Source organism: Onychostruthus taczanowskii, unplaced genomic scaffold, assembly GCF_017590055.1.
Source record: "Onychostruthus taczanowskii isolate IOZ18803 unplaced genomic scaffold, ASM1759005v1 scaffold1, whole genome shotgun sequence".
In the NCBI taxonomy this organism is placed as follows: domain Eukaryota; kingdom Metazoa; phylum Chordata; class Aves; order Passeriformes; family Passeridae; genus Onychostruthus; species Onychostruthus taczanowskii.
Window position 1 is genome coordinate 30,476,599 of NW_024496525.1, and position 21,743 is coordinate 30,498,341.

The 21,743-nt window shown below is 44.1% G+C and overlaps 1 protein-coding gene across 2 annotated transcripts in view; it reads left to right on the plus strand.

Moving 5' to 3' along the window:
* The window catches only part of RCOR1 (REST corepressor 1), an 83,026-nt gene that overhangs the window by 630 nt on the left and 60,653 nt on the right, over positions 1–21,743 (plus strand). Inside the window, exons 2-3 of one of the 2 annotated variants that reach the window (XM_041396362.1) lie at positions 57–236; positions 332–391. In XM_041396362.1, the coding sequence (XP_041252296.1) occupies positions 57–236; positions 332–391 (240 nt within the window). Of the gene's footprint in view, positions 1–6; positions 237–331; positions 392–21,743 lie in introns of those variants that run through there. The other variant, XM_041396371.1, reaches the window with a different exon arrangement.

The window sequence follows — 21,743 nt, forward strand, 5'->3', positions numbered from 1 at the left end:
CCCCCCCCTTCCCTTCTTCTCCACACCCCCCCTCCCCTTCCTCCCCTAAATGCCAGCCATGATCGAGAAGGGCCCGGAGGTCTCGGGGAAACGGCGGGGCAGGAACCAGAACGCCGCCGGGGCGAATAATAACAACAACGGCGGCAGCAAAAGTTTATCCGCCGCCCCCAACGGCAACAGCAGCGTGAACTCCTGGGAGGAGGGGAGCTCGGGGTCGTCCAGCGATGAGGAGCACGGTGAGGAGCGGGTGCGGGTGCGTTTTTTTGGGGGGGTTGGTTCTAGGGGCCGCTCGGGCCCACGCGGGTAACGCTTCTCCCTCTGCCTCCCTCAGCTGGCGGCGGAATGAGGGTCGGGCCGCAGTACCAGGCGGTGGTCCCTGATTTCGACCCCGGTAAGTCTTTATTATGTTTTAAGGGGGGGCAACTCCTCCCCCTCATCCAGTGCTTTGGACCCTCCGCCCCCCGATGAGTGGGGTACGACCCCCCCTCCCCCCACCCTCGGTTCCGTTCATCGGGTACAAAAATAATCTCCCCTAATTCCACTCTCAAACACCCAGAGGAAGAACAAGGACCCCCCCTCCTCCCCCCTTCCCCAGCGCACACGGTTGATAAAAGAAGTCTCGATGCTTTCCAGAGGGCGCTTTGCAGGCAGGGAGGAACAGGGAAGCTGGCAGGGCTGGAGGAGGCAGGAGATGGCAGTTGGGTGGGTTTTTTTCTTCTTCTTCTTTCTTTCTTTTTCTTTCTTTTTTTTTCTTTTGGTCGGATTTTTTTTTTGCTTGTTTTTCTTTCTTTTTTTTTCTTTTGGTCGGATTTTTTTTTTTGCTTGTTTTTCTTTCTTTTTTTATTTGTTCCGTCCTCTCATGAACTCGTGTTTCTGTGGTTTCAGTGATAGGGGTGGAACTAGAAGACATCAAGTTATAATTACAATTTTTTTCGAAGGTATTTAGAAGTGACTTAGGTCTCTATTTTAATTTTCTCGCTTCTTAAGAAGCTGTTTGCCTCTGTCCTCAAAAATGTTTCACGTTCCAGCTATTCTGCTTCGGTTCTTTGTAAGCTAATTTAAAGTGGTATGGAAGCAAATTTTGAGCAAACAAAGGAATTGGGGCTGTGCTGAAAGGCAGGTGCTGGAAGCACGGTGCTACTGATGTATCTCCGTATATAGAAAGACAGGCTGTTGACCTCTTTAGTTTGAAATCTAAGCTTCTTTTTTTTTTTTTTTTTTTTTTTTTTTTGGTATTGTTCCTTTGTAAGTGGAGGTTTTAGCTAGTGAAAACCCTCCTTCTGTCTGGAGATCCTAGCGTTTGGAGTTGTCCCTTTGCCCAGCCCAAACTTAATTGAATCCTCCGTACCTCTCAACACTAAAACAAAAAGAATGGTGTGGAAAGCCACAGTGTCTCCTTATCGAATAATCCTGAGAGTTACTGTTGTGTGGACTCAGGAAAAAGATTTATCGTGGGTCATGCTCAGACTGTGTACTAATGTTGGATGCCTTTTTTATTATTAAATATATGTGTCCGTTCCAAACTGTTAAGATCTCAGGGTGGGGGGAGGGCAAAGAGGCTTTTTTTTTTTTTCCCTTAAGTTCACTATTACCTGTATTCGTTTACAGAATAATTTTTCCCCACTCCTTCACCCCTTGGTTTTCTTGACAAAATAAGATACAAGGGGAGGTGCATTTCTTGGTTGACCAGGAGGAAAAAGGGAGCGGACAGGGGGGAGGAGGAGGAGGAGGGAGGGGGAGGAAGGGGGAGCTCTTAGCTAGGCAGCAGTTGACACTGGTTTTCAATCTGTAGGTCAAACGCAGCATTTCTGTAGCACACAACGTGCATCACACTGACTTATCAGCCGTGTACCACGACTGTACTTGGGCTTTACGGTCACCCTGGTGAATTATGCTCTTTTGAGCAATTCATTTATTGAGCATAATAGGTGGAGGGGGGAAAAATATTGTGAGCTGCTTCCTCTCTGTTGTGTACTCAGATGTACATTGTTCTGGTTTAAACTTACAGACGTACAGTGACCTATACAAAGGTTATTGCTTTCTGTGCTGTGTGGAGTGGAAGGGAGGGGGAAGTGTGTGATCTGAAGAAACAATTTTTTTTTCTGAGTAATCTGTACCTAACATGGGATCAGCAGGTGATTGTGTTTGAGTTCACAGTGTAATACAGCAAGCTCACAGTAGCTTCACCCAAAGTAAATGATCAGTCAAGTGGACATCAGATCCTCCTTTACTGGCCTCTGGGTGGTTTTCTTCTGTTTCTGAAAAGTAAACCTTGTAGTTATGAAGTTTGGAGTGAACTTTTATCTTCTTGTGTATGGAAGAGTTTGTTTCCTGTCTTGTGGAATCACCCTGGAATCATTTTGCAATGCCACGTTGTTCCCTGATTTTTGTCATCTCTTCTTGGTCCTAAAGGTTAAAAGCTACATTAAGTTCATTTGTTATGTCTCTTTTGTTTCCCTCTTTAAGAAAGAAAACCCTAAATTAGCTGAACATGCTGCACTTAGACCTTTTGACTAAAACTGTTAAGTTGTCCTGTCTCGCTGGTAATGTCAGAAGTTAAATCTATGAAATAGTGTTATCAGAGTGCACAGATGCTGTGTCTGTTTCTCACTAAAAGTTTTAATGATTGGTTGACCGAAAGATCCTAAAGCTTGTTTGTTGTTGAGTTGTGGAGGCTTTCACCTTCAGGTTAGCTGGCTGGGAGAATGCTGAGTGCTGGTGCTGCTCTGGCTGTGTCTGAGGGGAAAATCACACAGACCAGGCCTTGTGTGCATTTCTTTTTTTAAACTTAATGTTCAGTTATACCTGTGGCTGAGGTATATCTGTAACTGCTTATTCTTACATCAGCATTTTACGTGGGAGTTCCTCTGTCCCCATGCAGAGGGGCAGAGAAAGCATTTCATTTTGTTTCACTTCTCAGCCACAAGGGAGCTGCTGCAAAGAGCAGTGAAATTAGGAAAGCTTTGAAAGATCTGAAATCCTTTTCTGTGCAGCTGCAGGAGAACAGAGAGCTAGAACAAGGGAGGGGTGGGATGTAAATCTGGGTATCATGAGTTAAATAGAGAAGAGCAAAAAACTGTTGCATGGTATGGTCTGTAAGTGAAGAGTGTTCTCAGTGGTTGCCTAAGTTTAGGAGGTGAATGGACTTCATCGTCTTCTTGTTGGCATGGGGAAGGATAGAAAGTTTTTGTATCTCCCTTGCTTTACCAGAGTATGAGGAAAGGGTTAAGGGTTGTGCTGCTGCTTTGTTTTTCCTTCATCCTTGAAAGAAAATGACAGTTCCAGAAACCAGAAAATGACAAGTTCACATTCTGAATTAAAATACCTTAAAATTATATTAAAATTATAATACTAAAATATTATAAATAAGTTTATAATATTTTTGTGGCTAAAACTTGCTGTGGCTGTGGCCAAGGAAGGCCTGATTTGATTCTTTGGCTGTAAAAATGCTTGTGTCTGAAATCCTCTGTAGGAGGTGGTTCTTACTCACAGCTCCTTTAGTAAGTCTCTTTACAGTGGCAAGGCCTATTCCATCAGCTGGCAGAGCCTGTAGGTGCTTTGCCAAAGTTATGTTGCCATCCTTTTTACCTATCCCAATCTCCCCATGTTTTGGGAAAGTATGTTCTTACTACATTGATCCTGATTCTTTTATTATCTCAAAATTTTACAGCTTTATTATTGTTATTTGTATGATAAGAGCAGCTGTATAGTAAATGCAAGACTTTTGCAGAGGCAATGTGTGTATTAAAGAAGCAAATTCAGCTTGGGAAAAGACTAGGTGAAACTTCTTGGGCTAAAAATCCTGTGCCAGAGCTCACTAGACTCAGTAAAACTTGCACTTCACCTTTGTTTCACTGTTCAGCCTTGAGTTCACATAAATGATGTGAAAAATTGCACAGTTGCTCTTGTGTCTGCTATTTCTTCTTATGAGAGCTCAGAATCAATTATTTGCCAGCCCAAAATTCTGTGTGTTAAACAAAGGCTGATATTAGTAGGTCAGCATTTCTTGTGAGTTCTGAAACAGACACAGAAGATTTTGAAGAGCCAAACTATTATGGTTCTTTTAATCCATACAAATGAAACCCACGTGTCCTATTAATGGAAAAACTCAGTGGAAGGAAACATTGCATATCCTAAAGCTAAATAAAAATCTTCTGTATGGGGAAGTACTGATATTGTATTTGGCTGTTTTATTTGTTGCTTATTAATTTATGCTATTGGAACACTGAAAATAGGAGGAAGAAAACATTAGTGAGCACTTTAACACAGCCAGTGAATTTCACTAATGATTAAAGCTTCCATAATTTTGAGGAGTGTTAAATAACTCCCTGAAGAGAACAGTTACTCCCAAATTTTGACTGGTGTTGAAGGCAGATGAACTTTTTTTTGTCCTTTGTGGCATTACAACTTTAGATTTCCTTATTTGTTGCAATGGCAGTAAAAATACAAGTCACATCTTGTATCTTTGGACATTGGTTATGTTGGTCATCTTTGGCAAGCAGCTTCTGGGGCTCTTTCCAGTAGAAACAGATGTGGAAAAGCAGGTTTGACTCAACAGTGTCTTGTGGAAATGCAAGTTTGGGATGTATGTCAGCTGTGAGTCTTCAGTCCCTTGCTTGCAGTGTTGCTGTTTTCCCAGTTTTTTGGTTTTGTACTGTTACTGTAGCAGTAAAAATGGTGGAAGGAAATGCACCTGTAGTGCTTTCACCCCCTCAGTTCTGAAGAGCCTGCTGGGAGGTGCTCAGTGCCAGAATGTCACTAATCCTTGAGGAGCTTGTTCTCTGGCCCACAGTGTTAGCTGTGCTCTGTGTGCTCCTGCACAAACTCTTGGTATTCCCAGGCTGCCTTTCGTGACTCTGTTGTTTTAGCATTGCCAAGAAATCAAGGGGGGAAAAAATGAAACCAGCAACTTCTTTCACTACAGTGAGAAACCTTGTCAGTGTAGTTGTGTCTAAGAAGAATTAAAAAAAAACCAAAAAACAACTAAGATAGTCACTGCTGTCTCTTATCTGGAGTGCCTGATTGCTGTGTGGAAGTGGTGGCATGGCCATGTCCTAGAGAAGGAAACTAATACATCCATCCAACTCTGGATGTTAAAATGTGCCTGCTCTCTGCCTATTTAGGTTCAAAGGTTAGAAGTATAATATTGGGACAGCCCCTGGGTGTCTGATTCCCCTAGAACTGTTGTATTTCTCTGGTGGCTGTAAAGGCCATGTTTTATTAGGTTGTATCATGAGCTACTTCATGGGGTTCTGGGCAGAGGCACCTATTGACCTACACAGTCAGGACTGTAACCTTTTTAACAAGAGGTTATTATAAGCCCCTTATGACTTAACACTTGACAAATCCAACTCCCTGCCTACTTTTTCTGGTTCTTTCTTTGTGGCTGGTCCTGTGCCTGTACTTGCACTCTTAATAGTTTGCAAGTAGTGTGAGTACCCAATGGGTGTGGAAAAAATGGTGTTCTGCTGAATGGACTCCTCAGAAAAGGGATGAGGAAAAAAGAGTGCTTTTTAGGTGAGACTTTGGGAGCTCCATCTAAGCAAGTGGAAAATTCAGAACCAAACTCCTGCAACTGGAAATACTGGTATGCTGGGGAGCTATCTCATCTCTTGAAATGACTCTGCCTTAAACTCAACAGGCAAGAACTCAGTGCAACAGTCCCTTTGGAAAAGAAGGAAGAGTTAAGAGGGTGTTTGATCTAATCAGAAATACCAAACCATAATGTACTAATGCCCAGGGTGTTTGGGCTGACGGAGGCTGCCTGGTGTCTCGGTAAACCACACACACCGTGGGTTTTTCACTGTTGTTTGAGGAGATGTACATCATCCCCAAAAAGAGCGTGCTTTCAGAATTAGGTGGTGGAAAATTTAGGTACTGGAAGATTTAAAGTCTGGTGGGAGAAAAGGAGCTTTTCCCCCTAGTTGTAGTTTGCTCAGTGCCATACTTCCTCGTGGGCTATATTTGTCTTGCCCTCCTTCTCAGAGGTCACAGCCTCTGTGGATGTGCTGTAGTGCAGAGCAGATGAAAAGGTCCTCCACCTCGAGCTGCTCCACCAGAAACAGCAGAAACTGCTGCCAAACCCTGGGGCTTTTGTTTCAGCACTGCAGGAATTTAGGTACAGTCAAAGGGTCAGGCTGGTGTTCAGCGGCCCTGGGGAAGGGGGAAGGTGACTCCTGCTGTCTCCTTACTGGGCTGGCAACTCTGCTGGTGTGTGGGTGCGTCTGTCTCATCTCTTTCTGTCAGTGGTACCTACTGCTGGTCCAATCTCCAGGGCAGGAAAGGCTGCAGTCCTGCTACTGCAGAGTGAAGCTGACTTGCAGATGCTGACATTTCAGCTTATCCTCTGTTTCTAAAATCCACCCTGTGGAAAAAGGTGAGTAGTGCTCGAGTTGGAAGTTCTGTCATCCATACCTCTGGCACCACAGCAGGAGTACAGCTGTTGATTTGGTGCCATATCTTTTTCACCTGTGGGCTGCTTGCCTGAGGGGAGACTGTTTTTGAGTCTACATTGCCCAGTGGTCAGCTTTCACCCAGCCTGTTCACTCATCCTGTGAAGGGGTGCAGAGCCTCTAGAAGTGAGCATAGCTCCCACTCAAACATGTTTCAAGGCATGGTTTGGAGCTTTCTCATTATTCAAACAGCACGGAGAACATCCTTCTCAAACCTTAATGCCGTTGTAAACAAACAAATCTCGGTGTAGCCAAAGCCTGTGGCTTCCTTCCCTGCCTGGCACATGCAGTGTTTGCATGTGGAGGTAATAGCTGTCTCATGTACTGACAAATGTATTAATGGCTGGACTGGAATTAATACTAGGTAGAGTGACTGCTTTGTTCTTCATAGCTGGTTCCTGCTGCTTAATGAGGTGCTCTTAAAACTCTTGTTTTCAGTCCTAGTTAGGTCTGTGACTTGGCCAAGTGAAGGCTTAGAGCTCCCTGTGATTAGTCATTATAATTAGCTCGGAAATCTTTGCCTCTGTGATCAAGGCGTACTCTATAATGCGGCTTATAGTGGGCTCCAGCCCTGTCACATACCTGCAGAGGAGTATGGATGACAGTGCTCTGCTGGACATATGTATGTATTTAACTGTGTTGTAACTTTAATATGCAATTCCTAAGATGTGCCAGGAAGGTAAATCTGAAGTAACTGCCTCCTCAGAAACTTGTGGTTAGTGCTGGTACCTGCTTCCCTCGGACAGAGCAATTTCTGGTTGTGGTTCTGGTTCTGCTTGCCTTACCCATACCAAGTGTAAGGTAAGATTGAGACATGGTGACTAGCAGCTGGGTATAGAGAGCAAATAAAAAACGAGAACTTTGGGCTAGGTAGAGTATGCCCCTTTCCTAGGAAGTCTGTACCTCTTTTCTGCACTGGGTGACCTTGTCTTTTGAGCCTTAGGCTTGGCAGTGTAACAAGATGAGCAATCCCTCATTAGGTGTTTAAACTTGAAAGAGCAGTTTTAAGTTCAGTTCTTGAAAATACAAAGTTGATTTGTAAGCTAAACTTGATCTTAAAAAGCATTTTTTAAGGAATGCTTGATTAGGTGTCTGTTTCTTTAAAATTTTCAAGCTTTTAATTTATCATTCCATATGAAAGTTTTGATGACTTTGTGCTTTCTGAAAGTGCAAGAGGATGTGTTCAACCTTATTGAAGGCAGTGAAAGTTTCTCCAGCACACTGGAGAATTGGGATGCTTTTGTGCTCCTCACATTGTTTTGAAATGCAGCTGGTTGTGATGAGCACTGGCTTTAACTATTGTAGATGTCAAACTCAGTAAATTTTCTGTACTTCTCATGTAAGATTTTGAGATTAAGCCAGAGAGTTTAACCTACCTTTCCAAGTATCTTCAAAAATTCAGCTTTATGCAGCAGCTTGCTCTTTTAACTTCATAAAGGAAGCATTGGTAAATGTTGCCTCTCTGGGGGGAGGTGGCTGCAGTAGTGTGATAAAATTGCAAAAATCCCATCTTGTGAAGCAATTCTAGTCTATTCTCCCCCCTTCAGCCCTGTCCCTCTATCGTGCAGGTATGTTTAGGGGACATCAGTAGGGTCTCATAGGTACTCTGTGTGTGTCTTTGGAAAAATGTCCTTGTCCTTTTAGGGGCAGGAGTTTAAGGTGGTGAGTTTTTGTCCTTAAAGTTATTTAATCTTTTTCCCCCTCCCCTAAGTCTCTGCTCTTCACCTGCATGGATTTCACAAATACTAACCTGAGAGAACTTGCTTTTGCAGTGCAGTTGTCTAATCAGGAGAGTCTAGCCACGTGGCTGGCTGTTGCAGCTTTTCAGTTCTGCTCTCTGTAGGTATCTGGGATAACCTGCCATCGTAGCTTGTGCATATACTTTTTGATGACTGGATGTTTTATCAGGTTGGTTTATCAGGTTTTAGTTCACAGAGAGACTTTGATTTGAAAGTTTGGTATTGAGAATAATTACTAGTGTGCATGACCTTGAATTGGTGTCCTTCTAGACTTTGTAACCCTAATGTGAAAGCACAACATAACAAATGTGTAATCGTAGTTGTGGCTTCTGGTTTAAGAAATCCCTAAGGAATATGGATAAACAAGGCTTGCATGCAGGGGTACAGTGCCTGTTGGTCCCTGGAGAGGCTACAGAGAGATTCTAGTTCTACACAGGGCTTGGGGATGGATAAAGACTAAGAAAAACCTCCCTTGAGTAGGAAATCACCTGACTGGAAGAACTGAGTTGACAGGACTGGGAAGATTTGGTCTGTAACAGGATTGTTTTTGTAGCAATTCTTTACATGCAGCTTGCATTGAAATGCAAGGAGTTTTTTTTCTCTTTCCTCTGACTTCCCACCTTCTTTGGGTGTCCAAACTCATCCCCTGTTCTCATCAGTAACACTGGTTTGAGTTTTGGCCCTGTGTAAATGGTGATGGGGGGTTTTTCTCCTCCCACCCTGTGTTGAGAGCCCACTGCCCCATGCAGCAGGTGCTGCTGGCTGGAGTTGTGCACAGGTCTGCATTTAGGTCGCTAACAGCTGTGTGAGAAGCTAAAAGTGTCGCATCTGTAACCCAAGCTTTTTTGTTCTAAAGAATGTAAAATGTTCAGTGATACCAGTGTGTGCATCTATTCCTTTGGCTGACGTCTCCCCATCCTTAGGAGGGAGCTGGTGTAGGTGCTTCTGGGAGGAGTAAAGGACTGTGCAGGCAGGCAGGCATACCAGGTGTAGCATTTGTACTTTCTCGGTATTGTTTTCTGTCTGGGAATCTTAAAGATGTCCCTCCTGGGACCCTTGTGCTGATTTGTGCAGCTGCTACCACACTGTTCATGACAGTAGTCATGGGAACACAAGTAGGATGATACAAGTTTAAAACTCTAACTTGTTGCTAGGCAGACCCAGCTCAATGTGTGGATTAAGTAGTCTTAACAACAACAAAAAAACCCACTCCAGATATTCTGCCACTTCTGTGGGGGAAGATATCTGGGCTTACCCCTAACTTTGGGTCTTTCTTTAGGCTGGCAGAATGAAGCCAGCCCCAGAAGAGTCCCCTGACACCAGCCAACCTTGGGGGAAACCCCTCTTTTACGTCTGAATCATGAGTAGGTGGTGGCTGGGGGGGTGGCAGTTTCAGCAGGTAGGTTTTGACACAACCTTTTGTCAAAAACTAAGTGCTGTGAAGTAAAGCCATGTGCCTCTCAATGCAAAACCTTTGTGCCACTCAGTCTAAAAGTTTTAGCATGCATTAAAATAGGTACTGCTACAAGTGACATACACTCTAAACAAAGGTCATGGGCTTAAAATATCACAAGATCACTTTTAAACTCTAGCTGTAAAAATTAAAATTACGACTAAGGCAAGGTTAAACACCTTCAAAAATTGCACTGCTTTTGCACACTGTTAGTATAGGTGTTCTATGTGCTGCGTGAGCTAGTGTAGACCTTTTAACTTGTTGGTAAGTTGTTCTGTCCCAAGCTTGTGTTTTGGCATTTTATGTTCAAGAAACAAGGGCAGCCTGTTCCCTCAAGTTATTTTCGTTGTCAACGTGTGACAAAGGATGTATGGCACATTATGGGGCCCAGAGGGAACTGGAGACCCAAACTTTCAAAGTGATAGCCCCTATATGCTACTTGAGGGCTGAGCTCCAGCACGTCTTTGTCCCTGCAGCTGTTGGCTTCCTGTATCACAGCAGTAATTAGTTATGCTCTGGCCACTGGTTTAAATGGATTTTTTTTTTTTAATTTTATAAGCATTTGCTCTGCAGTAACTGTCATTCCTGTTGGAATAAGGCCATTTATAGAGATGCTCCCAATTACCACCTGCTCTTTTTCTTTCTTAGCAAAATACACTCTTACCTAATTTAACCTCCCACAGCAATTGCTTTGAAGTTGTTTTCTCATTGCATCTTGGCTTGCTGCTATACCTTCTCTTACTGACCACCCTAACAAATTGCAGTTGTCCTTGTTTGTCCTTCCATAAATTACCTGCTTCTGCGGAGGAAGCCTACCTGCTTGGTTTGCCCTAAACACTTCTGTATTCAACTATTACAAGAAAATATTTTTTTTGCCTTTATATGTCTCAGCCCTTTGTTTGTTTCTTAAGTGCTATTTGTGGTTCTCCAATTTTCATTAGAGTTTTACTACAGTTTACAGATTCTCTCCACCTTCTTACTAACCCAGCCCTGCTTGGATTTCTGTGCTCCTCTCTGTGCTCCTGAGTCCTCTTTCTTGGTTCTTTGTTCATCCAGGAGAGACAGCCAGGTTTGATCTTCATTGTAGTTGTGTTGTTCCCTCAGGCTGGAAGAAAGTGGTCATGATTTTTACTATATTGTAATTTTGCTCTATAAGAGAGGAAAATGTATTAGAAATCTGTCCCTTAACCTCTTTTATAACTTGCATGCCTCTCTGGACATAATATCTGCCTGCTTTTCAAGCATTTGTGTAGCAGTGACGTTTTTGCCTTTTCAGGCTCCTTAAGGCTTTTGTTTCATCACTGAAGAATTTCTGCCTCAGCTTCTCCTGTGGAAGGCACTTGTTCTTGTAGGAGCAAATGCTCCCTCCACTTTAGCTGGTGGAATATTTGTCACTTTGGCCAGTCATGTCACTCTTCTGACCTGTTGGTGCCGAGAGCAAACAGATGTGTGAAAGGTGAGAGAGCTGCTCTTTCCTTCAGCCAGGGCTGCCCTGGGAACGGGCTGAGTGCTTGCCTGGAGCCTTCAGCTGGCCCCTGCCTGCTGAGCACTGAGGCTCAATTGCTGAGAGTAGCTCTGAAGTCTGTCCTATGAATTTGGAGGGAGAGGGGAGGTCTCCTTACCTGTTCCGTGAATAAAGCAAACCTTGAGGTTGCTGGCTGACTCAAATCTGCGAGCAGTGAGGACACGCAAGAGCTTTTCTCTTGGCTGTAGTCTCAGCCTCGGGCTCATCGTTGCGTGCGCTGAGGCTCGGCTCGGAGGGTACAGCTGGATCTCATCTGAAGTTCTCATTGCCTCTCTTCTCCTGTTCAGCTTTATGCAAGTATCAGATAACTTGGGAGAGAGGCTTGCTGGTGGGAACTTGGTGGTGGAAAGATGATTTTTCAGAGCTGTCCTCTGGATCTCAGCCCAAAAGCTGAGTTGCTTGGCAAATCATTTCTTCCTGTGTGTACTGGCTCCGAGAAGTGGGTCTGCTCTCTGGGAAACTGCTGCATTGTGCTCTAGCTCCTTCTGTATTTTGGATGGATTTTTAGTCCTCGTGATTTGGTTTTTAAGACAATTCTCCCACAAGATTTGTCTTGGTTTGGGAGTGCATGGGATCAGTTTCTTTTCTTCGGCAGTTTCAGGTGAAACAGCAAGCTGTCCTCCACACACAAGTCAGGTGCAGTCCTTGCGGTGCAAACAGGGCAGGCACAAATCCAGCCATTCTGCCAGCAGGCTGAAAATTTGGCAAGGGTTTAGGAGTGTATTTGTAGATTTGGGTGAAAAATTACTTTTTCTACTGGAGCAGATGCAAAGATGATTGGAGTTGGGAGGTCTTGCAGTTTTGGAGATCTGGTGTAGCTAGTGAGTGGGGAACATCAGTTTACTGGTGCAGAGTGGAGATGCCAATCTGAAACTGACCACTGCTGGTTTGAAAGGATGGATGGAGATTGAGAAAACATTTATAAATGCTAAAGCTGTTTAAAGTGTGTGTGTGAGTAGTTATGTTAGGCAGATTCATGTTGTTTATTGTACTCATCTTGCTGAAGTTATTTTGAAGGATGGAGGAAAAATAAAGGCAGAACTTCTCAAACCCCTAATAATATTTTTAAAGATCATAAAAGCAAATAAATGAGCTTTTGGAGAGTTAGACTTAGACACAGTCCTTGTTGCTCAGACACTTGCTGGGCAGGGGACTGTTTGATGCCCTCTTACCTGAACCCTTGTGGAATAGGCTCTGGGAGCCCATGCTGGGCTCCTCTTGGAGCAGCTGTCTGCAGCTCAGTTTGGTGGAATGCTGTCCTGTCTGCTTATTGCTCCCTCCAGTGTGTTGCCCACAGCAGTACCTCTGTGGCCGCAGCCACGTCCTTCAGCTGGAGAGAAGGAAATCACTGGGTGCAGGAGTGTTGCTTGTGCAATGATTTCAGTGTCTGCTGGGCCAGCAGGTAGGAGGAGATGTGATGGGGTAGGAGAAATCGTTTGTGTATTCATATAGGCAGTGGATTTAATTCATGCAGCCAGGACTGGGACAAAGCTTGGAGCAGTGCACACCCAGAGCTTGCTTAAGTTGGATAGATGCCTGCTGAAATGTTTATTAAACGTGAGAATAAAGGGAAAAAGGTTGTATTTAACCTTTTTTTTTGATGATGCATTTTAAAAATAGCTTATGTTTCTAAAGTCAACAGCAGTTACAACCAGGGTTTGAAAAATGGACTTGGCACTTGCAAGCCACAGTGGGAAACACCTGTGCTGCAATATGCCCTGCAGCAGGAAGGGCTGCCAGGGTCGGGTGCTGCTTGCTTACCCTGGTGCTTGTTGGCTCTTGCAGCAGGGTTCTCCTTGTGTGCTAGGATTGTCTTTGCACCCTCACTGCTGCTCTGCTCTTAGTCATTCATCAGTAGACATAATTTGGCTTGATACCTGTATTTCACTGCTGTAAAAGTGATTCTCAGCCTCTGGAGTAGAAAAGAATGAATCTAGTTACTCTTAGCTCAGTTTTACCCCAGTAAAACTGTGGCATGCAGTTGAGGCACTGAAGCTGCATCCAAACTAAGGAAGACACTACTGCACTAATGTGCTAATTTTATACTCTTACTTGGCAGGTTGCCTTTGTAATCAAAGGGCTGGAAATTTTTCAGTTTGAACAAAATGTTCTAAGTAGCTGTGCTCTAGGTGGAAACAGATTTGATATGGGATACTGCCTTCAAAAAAAATCCATCTTTCCATATCATTTTGGGCATAATCATTCTAACTAAAATTCACTTTTGTGACTAAGTGAAGCTGTAGCCAAGATCTGAGTGAGACTTACCTCTGGAGTTTCCTTTGCAGAGGTGTATTTCCTCAGTCTCTGCATCTCATGGGAGTGGAGGGAAGGGGATGTTTTCAGGAAGTACCTGGGCACTTCACTTGGCAGTTGTAGTGAATTTCAGCAAACAATTCTATTGCATGTCATTTTCTCCTTGTTTGATTAATAACTGTTGTATGGGCTTGGTAGAGAACTTGTTCAAAATAAAAAAGAATTTTTAAACAAGTTTGAAAGAGAACATCCTGGTGAGCTGTACAGTCCCTGACACATAGAGATTATGCAGTAGAGAGTAAACACCTGATTCTCATCAATAGTTTAAAAGTAATTAAAAGCATATTTTGATGCCCTTGGTTTTTTTCCCTTTGTTTTAGGGAATCAGTGACCACAGACTAGAGAACATATGTATCCAGGTTTACTTTTTCCAACAAAAATGTCCACAAGAATAGAACAATCACAGAGCAGTCACATATTTGTGAAGTGGTTTGAAATGAAATGCTAACTCAAAGGCCATGTTTATGTTACTGAAAAGCTTAAAACAAATCGCAGGATTGCTTTCAGGCTGTATGAAACGTGTCTTTCTGTTGCCTTTGATTTTTTTTTAAATGTAGCTTCCAATGTTCGTGAATCTAATGCAGAAATTTCAATACACTATTTTCTAATGAGCCTAAAATTTCTCCTCCTGCAATACTGTAATGAGAGCTGACTGCTAAACTTCATTGCTTTGAGTTTGAGATGAAACAAGACTGTGCCATATGTTAAAAGGACAAGCTGACTTGACAACAACAATGTATTTTATCTTTTGCATTTTGGCAAGATTTTGTAGTCCTGGAGGGCAACTATAGGGAGAGAGAAATTGGTGAAGATTCAGCAATGATGTGAGAAGGACTTGTGAGGTCAGCAGAGCTGGAAACTTAAGTGTCTAAGTTGGGAGGTGGGTAATAGAAAGAAGGAAGAAAACCAAGATCAGCTGGGAAGTGACACTTTACAGAATAGAAATTTTAAAATATCTCGTGTTTTTAGTGTCCTCTTCTGAAGATACTTGGCTATACTTTCTGTTGTTTTGTGATTTGATAGATTAAACACATAAAGTTTTTGGTTCAGATGAGTGCAAATCCACTCTCCTAAACTTTGGAGAATGTGGTCTTGAATTGAATTTCTGACAGCAGAAGACAGCCAGGGCTAGGCTAGTGGGATGGTGCTAGAAAGGAAGCTACATTCATGACAGTCTTGAACTAGCCAAAAGCTGCTGTTTGATGGCCTGACACCTCCACATTGAGCCGAGTTTCTGCTTCTGCCTGCAGCAGCTCTTGTCTGTGTTAGAGGCTTATGTCCATGGCTGGCTGCTGCTCTGGCATCCTGAGCAAACAGGCAGCTTGCCTGGTGATGGGAGAGCCAGGCCTGTCCTTGCTTTCTCTCCTCCCAGGCAAGGAGACCCGTGGCTTTCTCTGCTCACATGCCCTCTGCCAGACCTGCAGCTGCTCTGGCCATTCAGCTGGAGGTCTTCTTTGCTGTGACTTCTGTTTTGCCCTTTCCAGAAGCAGTGTGCTTAGAAGTTGAGGACTTACATAGTGGGGTACATGTTGTGTTTGGTGCCTGCTGTTGTTGCTGTCACTTGTGATTTCCCGTGACCATCAGCAAAGTGTGATGTCCTCCACAGCACTATTTATGTGGCCCTGCTGTGCTGGGCTTGGTCACCGTGGAGCTCACAAGTTGCTTGCCACAGCCTGTGGAAAGGTGTGTGTGGGATTGCAGCTGTGTGTTTGTGCTGTCCCGCCGGTGTGTTTTACTCTCCTCTTGGTTGTCCTGCCTGTCCTTTGAAACCAGGCAGCGTCCCTTTGTACTGCTGTCAGGGCATGGGGACCTCGTGTATGATTACCTGGATTGTGGCAGGCTGCTGGAAGTGTGAGTGAGCCAAATGAACTGCTGGCTCTGGGGAATGTGCCTGAGCCAGATGCAGGAAGAGCCAAGCACTGTAAGTCACCATGCAGGCCAGCTCTTGGCATGGCATTCAGCTGAGTAAAGTTGCAGAACATGTGCTTTGCAGGCTCTTGAGTCTGGATTCAGCTCTGAGTGCATTTTCTAAAGTCTTGTTACTTCTGTTCAGGCTTGAGTTATACAGTAGAGGTCCTTTTCTTCCATCTCTCTGTTTTACTCCATGTATGTTCTTGTCTAAATACTTGTTTGGATTAAGGAGCCCTTACAGCTTTCTCTCTTTCCACCTCTAACCTACCTTCTTTACAGACACCTTGCTTCATCCCTGAGCAGCACAAAGCATTGTCTCTTTTTTGGAGATATGATGGAAATACTTGGTGGAAATATTGTTATCATCCACATTTCTGGACCTCTAAGAGGCTGGGACAGGCCTTGTCTAACTCAGATCTTGTGAGTCCTGTCAGTTCCTGTTCCTTGTGCTATTTGACAGATCTACCCCTTCTGGAAAACAATTAATCAGTCACTCATGCACTGTCCCCATGTCACATGTTCAGACCAGAACCCTCCTTTGCCATTGGGGTGTCCTTGATGCAGCAGATGGTCACTCTGGTGTGAATGTCATGGGGTGTGCCCAGAACCCTGTTCAGTAAGCACAGGCACTTAGTGCCATTGCAATACAGGCATGAGATCCCTGTTGTACTTGGATTTTGGTACAGTTACATGCCGTTGTTTCACACGTATGTGTGATGCATTTGTGTCACACACCTGTAGGATGATAAAGCTTTTCTTGTCAAAACAGATGTTTAAGTGGCTGTTTAACTTACATTTCAGTGAGCTACCTCTGTGCAACTACAACTGAGTGGAGTAGGAGCATGGGCTAGCACTGAGGGAAATGGTGGGAATAATGCCTCCAAATGGCCATAAATAAATAGTCTTTGGTTGTGGCCAAGCACAGCTAGAGTGTTAGTGAAGCGAGGGAGAGAATGCAGTAATGATCCTGGACAGACCCTGGAATGAATTGGACAGGGGAAGCTGTCAGCACACCAAAAATGGCCCTTCTGTATAGATGTCTGACTAATTGGCAGTGATGGGGGAAAGCACACGTAGGATGCTGGGATGTGACACAAGCCTCTGAAGGGCTCTCGGGCACATCTGACCACTGCCAGTAGCTTGACTGATAAGTGAAGTTGACTGATAGGTTCCTTCCAGGGTTTAGATGTGTAGGAACAAGAGGTGGGCAGTGGCAAGGGAAGAAAAATAGCCTGTTCCCCTCTTTCAGTCATTTGAATTGTCAGAGTATGAGCTTGTGCTGGGATTGGGGAAAATAAATGCTCTTGCCTGCAGCATTTATGGCTCTTGGTATTTAACTTCAGTCCACATAGAGGAGCTTGGGATATTTGTGTGCCACAGGAAAAGTAGAAACTGTTCCTGTTCAGGACAGAACTTTCAGAGTGCAGTTAATCTGGGTAGTAAGATGAGTAATTAGCACCTCTACTCTGCATATGTGTTGTCTACAGCTAAGCTTCTCATCAGGTTCTTAAGTTTTGTATTCTCTTAGCCCCCAGCTGGGCCAGCGCTCTTTGTACAATGGAGGCTGGACTTGAATGAATGAGAAATCAGTTGGGAGGTGAGCCACTGTGGTATACAGATAATGTGATGGTGTTTTTTCCCTTCCTTCTCCTTTTGGCCCAGTGGTTTAAAACCTTGTTCTAAAAAAATATCCTCTAGTTGATTTTTCAAATGTGACAACAGACAAGTCTTCCCTTAATAAGAGAAGGTAAACTTTGTTTAGAGTACTCTGCCCTGCAGCAAAGAACACTGACATCTGAAGGTGAGAGCTGGTGGCAGGGAGAACACTCCAAGAAGAGCTTGGTTTCATTAAGCAAAGTCACCTGAAATCCTGACACGTGAGAATCATTGCCATTTGGTGGAAATGATGACAGGTGTTTCACCATAGGAAGCTCATTGCTTGACTTCCAGTGTGACCTTGGGCAGAAAGCTGAACCTTTCAGCTTTCTCCATTCTATGTTAAAACTACCTGTTGTTCAGTATGAGGATGAGACTGGAGTGGACAAATGTGTGTGAATGTAGAAACATCAGAGAAGAAAACAGCCTGGGAAGAGTGTGTACTTTATGAGGCAGGGCTGGAATTCCCCATCTGATTTGGTGACAAGTAAGATGGGAGGAGGAGATGTCAGTGTTTGTGGTCTGTCATATGAACAAAACTGATGCATCTGAGGTCTGGTCTGACCACAACAGACTAATTCACGTTCTGGAGGTAGAACAGGAAGAAATGTTCCCTTGTCATCTGTCTTCCAAAAGTCAGAAGTGTTTCTGGCTGCAGGCTAACTAAGGTGCACTAACTATTCCACTGAATTCCTTATGGAGACAGTGTGCTTCGTCTGGCTTTATTGCAAAGCAAAGCAGGTGCAGCCAGTGCTTGGCTTGCCTGGCTACCTCGGGGAGGAGCCTGCATTTATGCACTGGGTGAGAGTGAGAGATGTCTCTAACAGGGAAAGCAGAGGCTAAATTTACACATTTCCCCTTCAGGCTGCTTGGAAGGAAGAGAAGATACATAAGCAGTAGATGTGTGTTGGGTTTATACTCTGTTGTGCCAGACCTGTTCTGTGCCTGATGAGAAGTTTGACACATCTCAAAGTTTAAGTCCTCCCCTCTGCCTGTAATAGAGCGTCGAGGGACCAGATTGCCTGCACTGTCCAGTGCTGCTCATGTATGGGCGCATTTCTCTGGGTTACCTTAGCTTTGTAGTTCATGGTGCTGCCTCTCTTGCTTGCTCATGAGAGAAAAACAGCTTCCAGGGACCACAGAAGTTGGGGGAGTTCTCTGGTCTGACTGCTTTGGTGTTGTCCCTCTTTGAGTGTCACTTCTGTGCGTGCAGCCTGGCATTGTAGAGCAGCCACAGCCCTGGAGCCAAGGGGTTTCATTGATTCAGGAGAAACCCTCTCACCCCTTACACAAAGGTTTTGGGCGGTGTTTCTTGACAATTTATGTTCCATGCTTTTTGTTTGTGAGATTGTCACAGAAAAGGGTTTCTGAAAATCTGGAGACCTGTGCCCTGAAAATCTGTGGGGGGAATACAAGGTACCAGAGAAGGCAGGGAAACTCTTCAGGTAAGTGTTCTGGCAGACTGGATTCAAACAGTGCCTAAAGCCCAGAATTTCCAGTACTCAAAGGCCTAATCTACTGCAAAAGCTGGAGAAGGGAATGTCAACTGATGCTAATAGAAGCATGTTCAGTTCTTCCAGATTTCTCTCTAACTGCTTGCCTAAATAAACACCCTCTGCATCAGTCACGCTGTTCATTGTCTTACGCCTCTGAGCTATGCTCATTTTCCCCATGATGGTGTAAAACAGGAAATGAATTCAGAACCTTCACTGAGTGACAACTACAGAACTATCCCCTACGAAGTGATGAGAGGACAATTGGTCTACAGAGACACCACAGCACTTGTCACTCGGCCATGTGCAAGGTAGCCAGAGGGTGCTGGGTGCCTGCCATGTTCATCAGAAGTCCTTGGTAGCACATCTCAGGTTTGTTCCAGCCCACTCTGTGCAAGGTGCGTCTGCATAACACGCCTGGTATTTGCAAACTTTAACAGAACTCATGTTCAGTTGGCTCTTGGAAGGGAGAGATTAAAAGCAGGTCCTGAATGTGTCTGCTGTGGTCTGTGAAAACCGCGGTCTATTGGATAGTGAAATTATCTTCCTGGGTTCAGTTATAATGGAGCCTTGGGGCATCCTGAGGGGAATAAGCTCTTGTTACTGTGATGCAGAAGCATAATTTAAGGAGGCCCCTCTCAGGGTTCAAGGCCTCCTGGTGACCTACTTTACCATGAAGAGATGCTGTCGTGACATGGACAAGCAGGAGCTGCTCCAAGGCTATGACCAATTACATCAGGCTGTAGTTTGACGTGTGTTCTGACAGATGGGCACACAGGTGAGCCAAGAAGAGGGCAAGAGGTCAGAGTAGCTAGAACAGCTTCTCCTAGATCCTGCAGCCAAGCAGACATTGTCCTAATCAGTACCTTGTGGGAATGGCTTGCAGAGAGAAGAATGAAACAAACACTGGCTCATCAACCTGCTCGCTAGCATGTACCCAAGGGTTCTGGCAGATGTATTTCTGTAAGGTGCATTCCCAGCTATGCAGGGCATTTCGTGTATCAGACAGATTTGTCTGCAGCTGTTCCTTGGTTATCAGAAGACTTTTTGCAGGGTGTGTTTAGTACGCTAACAAAAGTTATCCATCTATCTAGTGACAAAAATCCCCGCTACTTATTCCTGGAAACTTGCTTTTGAATTGTCAGAGTGTGAACACTGATGGGCTAAGCAGCAAGTGTGAAGTGTGTTGTGCTGGCTTGGTCCCTGCTTGGCACAGTGTGTGCAGAGGATCCCGGATGGAGCCTCCGGGTGCAAGAGCAGTTGCTGGAAGTCTGGCTGCCTGCTGCTTGCGTCTTCTCAGCTCTGTGAAATTTTATGCTTTTAAGTGAATGATCTTTCTCAGTAATTGGTCTAGGGCCTTGGAAGACAGAGGTGTGTAGCACCATGTAGGGATGCTTACAGGGAAGCAGGGAGCAATGTTGCTGGTGTTTTGAGAGCAGTCCTTGAGGCAGATAATTATTAAGTGACACTGTGACTGATTCTGTCACCATGCAAAGGTCTTTCCTCATGGCTTTATCAATTACAGCTTTAAAATTTTTTGGAGTTACTGGCTGTGTGCAGGCTTGTGATGGTGGGATACACTGTTAGTTTATATTGAGGAAAAGGTATGGGTCATCTGCTGGCAATAGAAATCCCCCATGTAGGTGCTGTGTGACCAGTAAACCACACCCTTCTACAGCAGAACTTGCTGGGAGGTGATTCTCTATAACTGTACAAAGCACAGCTCTGCCAGTATAGCAAGGTACATAGTGGGAATGCTCCAGGGATGCTTTTGTACTTAACTGCTATGGAGTGAATCCATGAACTTCAGAGTGTAAATGCCATGACCCAGAGCCCAGCTAGGTCAGTGGAACAAGTCCCTGTAGGTTGGAGGACTGCAGGCTGTGCCTTGTGTTGCCATTTATCCTCTTTTCCAATTTATGATGTGAAAGAATTGGGGTTTTTCCCCTGTCCTATCACTTTTATGTAGCTAGTTTTAATATATGGTATTGTCTTATCCTATCACCTGTGATTCTCCACAATCCTAAGGTGGCAAGAGACTTGATTAAAGCTTAGTGATCTGTTAAAATGTTTTTTAGTAGTCTAAGAGCTTTTATGATAAGAAAAAAAGATTCCTAGAACCTAAATGTCATGTCTTCATTTGTTTAGTTTTTTGCTTCAATAGCAGATCTTTTTCAGTCAGTTCACCTAATATGGAGGTGAGACTGTTCTGAACTTTTCAGAATCACTTCTGCCCAAAGGTGTTCTGTATTTGGAACCACAGAGTGGCAGTGCCTGGTTGGAATAAACTGATGTTTATTCAGGCAAGTACAGAAGGATGGACTGGGGAAGCAGGGGAGGAGAATTGTGTCTGAAACTCCAAAGGCAGAGATAGTCTCCTTTCTTATGACTGATGCCTTGCTCTTCTTTCTAGTTCGTTACTTTATTATTTCTTTATTACTTCCTTTGCCTTTAGTTTTTGAAATAGTGCTAGAAAAGGAGAGGCATAGATGCAGTTTCCTCTATTCAGAAGTCTTAACAGAGATAGATCATTAGCTTTTTTGTAACTAACTTATCACCCTTAACTACTGCTCTTTGTTCCTGGGTTTTCCAGAAGATCTTGCTGACTTAGATCAAAACAGGAAGTCTGCAATGTTGTAAATAACTGGGTGGTTCAGTCTGATTTTTTCCATCCAGCACTTTACCAGACAGAGTTAAATTCCTTTTCTGTCAGTCATCCTGAGCTAGGGCAAGACTTTCTCTTGGCATGTAATAGTTTATCAAGTTTCATTATGGAGAAATAGGGGATTTGAGGGAAGGTGTGATTGGTCTTGCCTTGTCCTTCTGTTGTATTTTGGCAATATTCCCTCCAATGATACCATATGTAAAGACATTGCAGAATGTCAGAGCATCTTTGGACTCAGCCTGAAGGTTGCTGTGTGTTTTAACTTGACTGTAGGAAAGGAAGGTTTAGTTCAGCAGCCTCTGAGGAGCACACCCAAAGGACACAGAATTTTGGCTTCCTGATGAAGTTCTGCTGCTGAATTGATACAATCATGCCAGTATAACCATGGAGGAACCTCCCTGCAGTGCTAGAGTGGGCATAATGTGATGAGGCTCCTTTTTCACCAGTAACTGCTCAGTTTCACCAGCCTGCTCTCATCTCCTCTCTGTACAGAGATTTGAGTTATGTCATAACTGTCCTAGCTTGGCTTAGCAGCT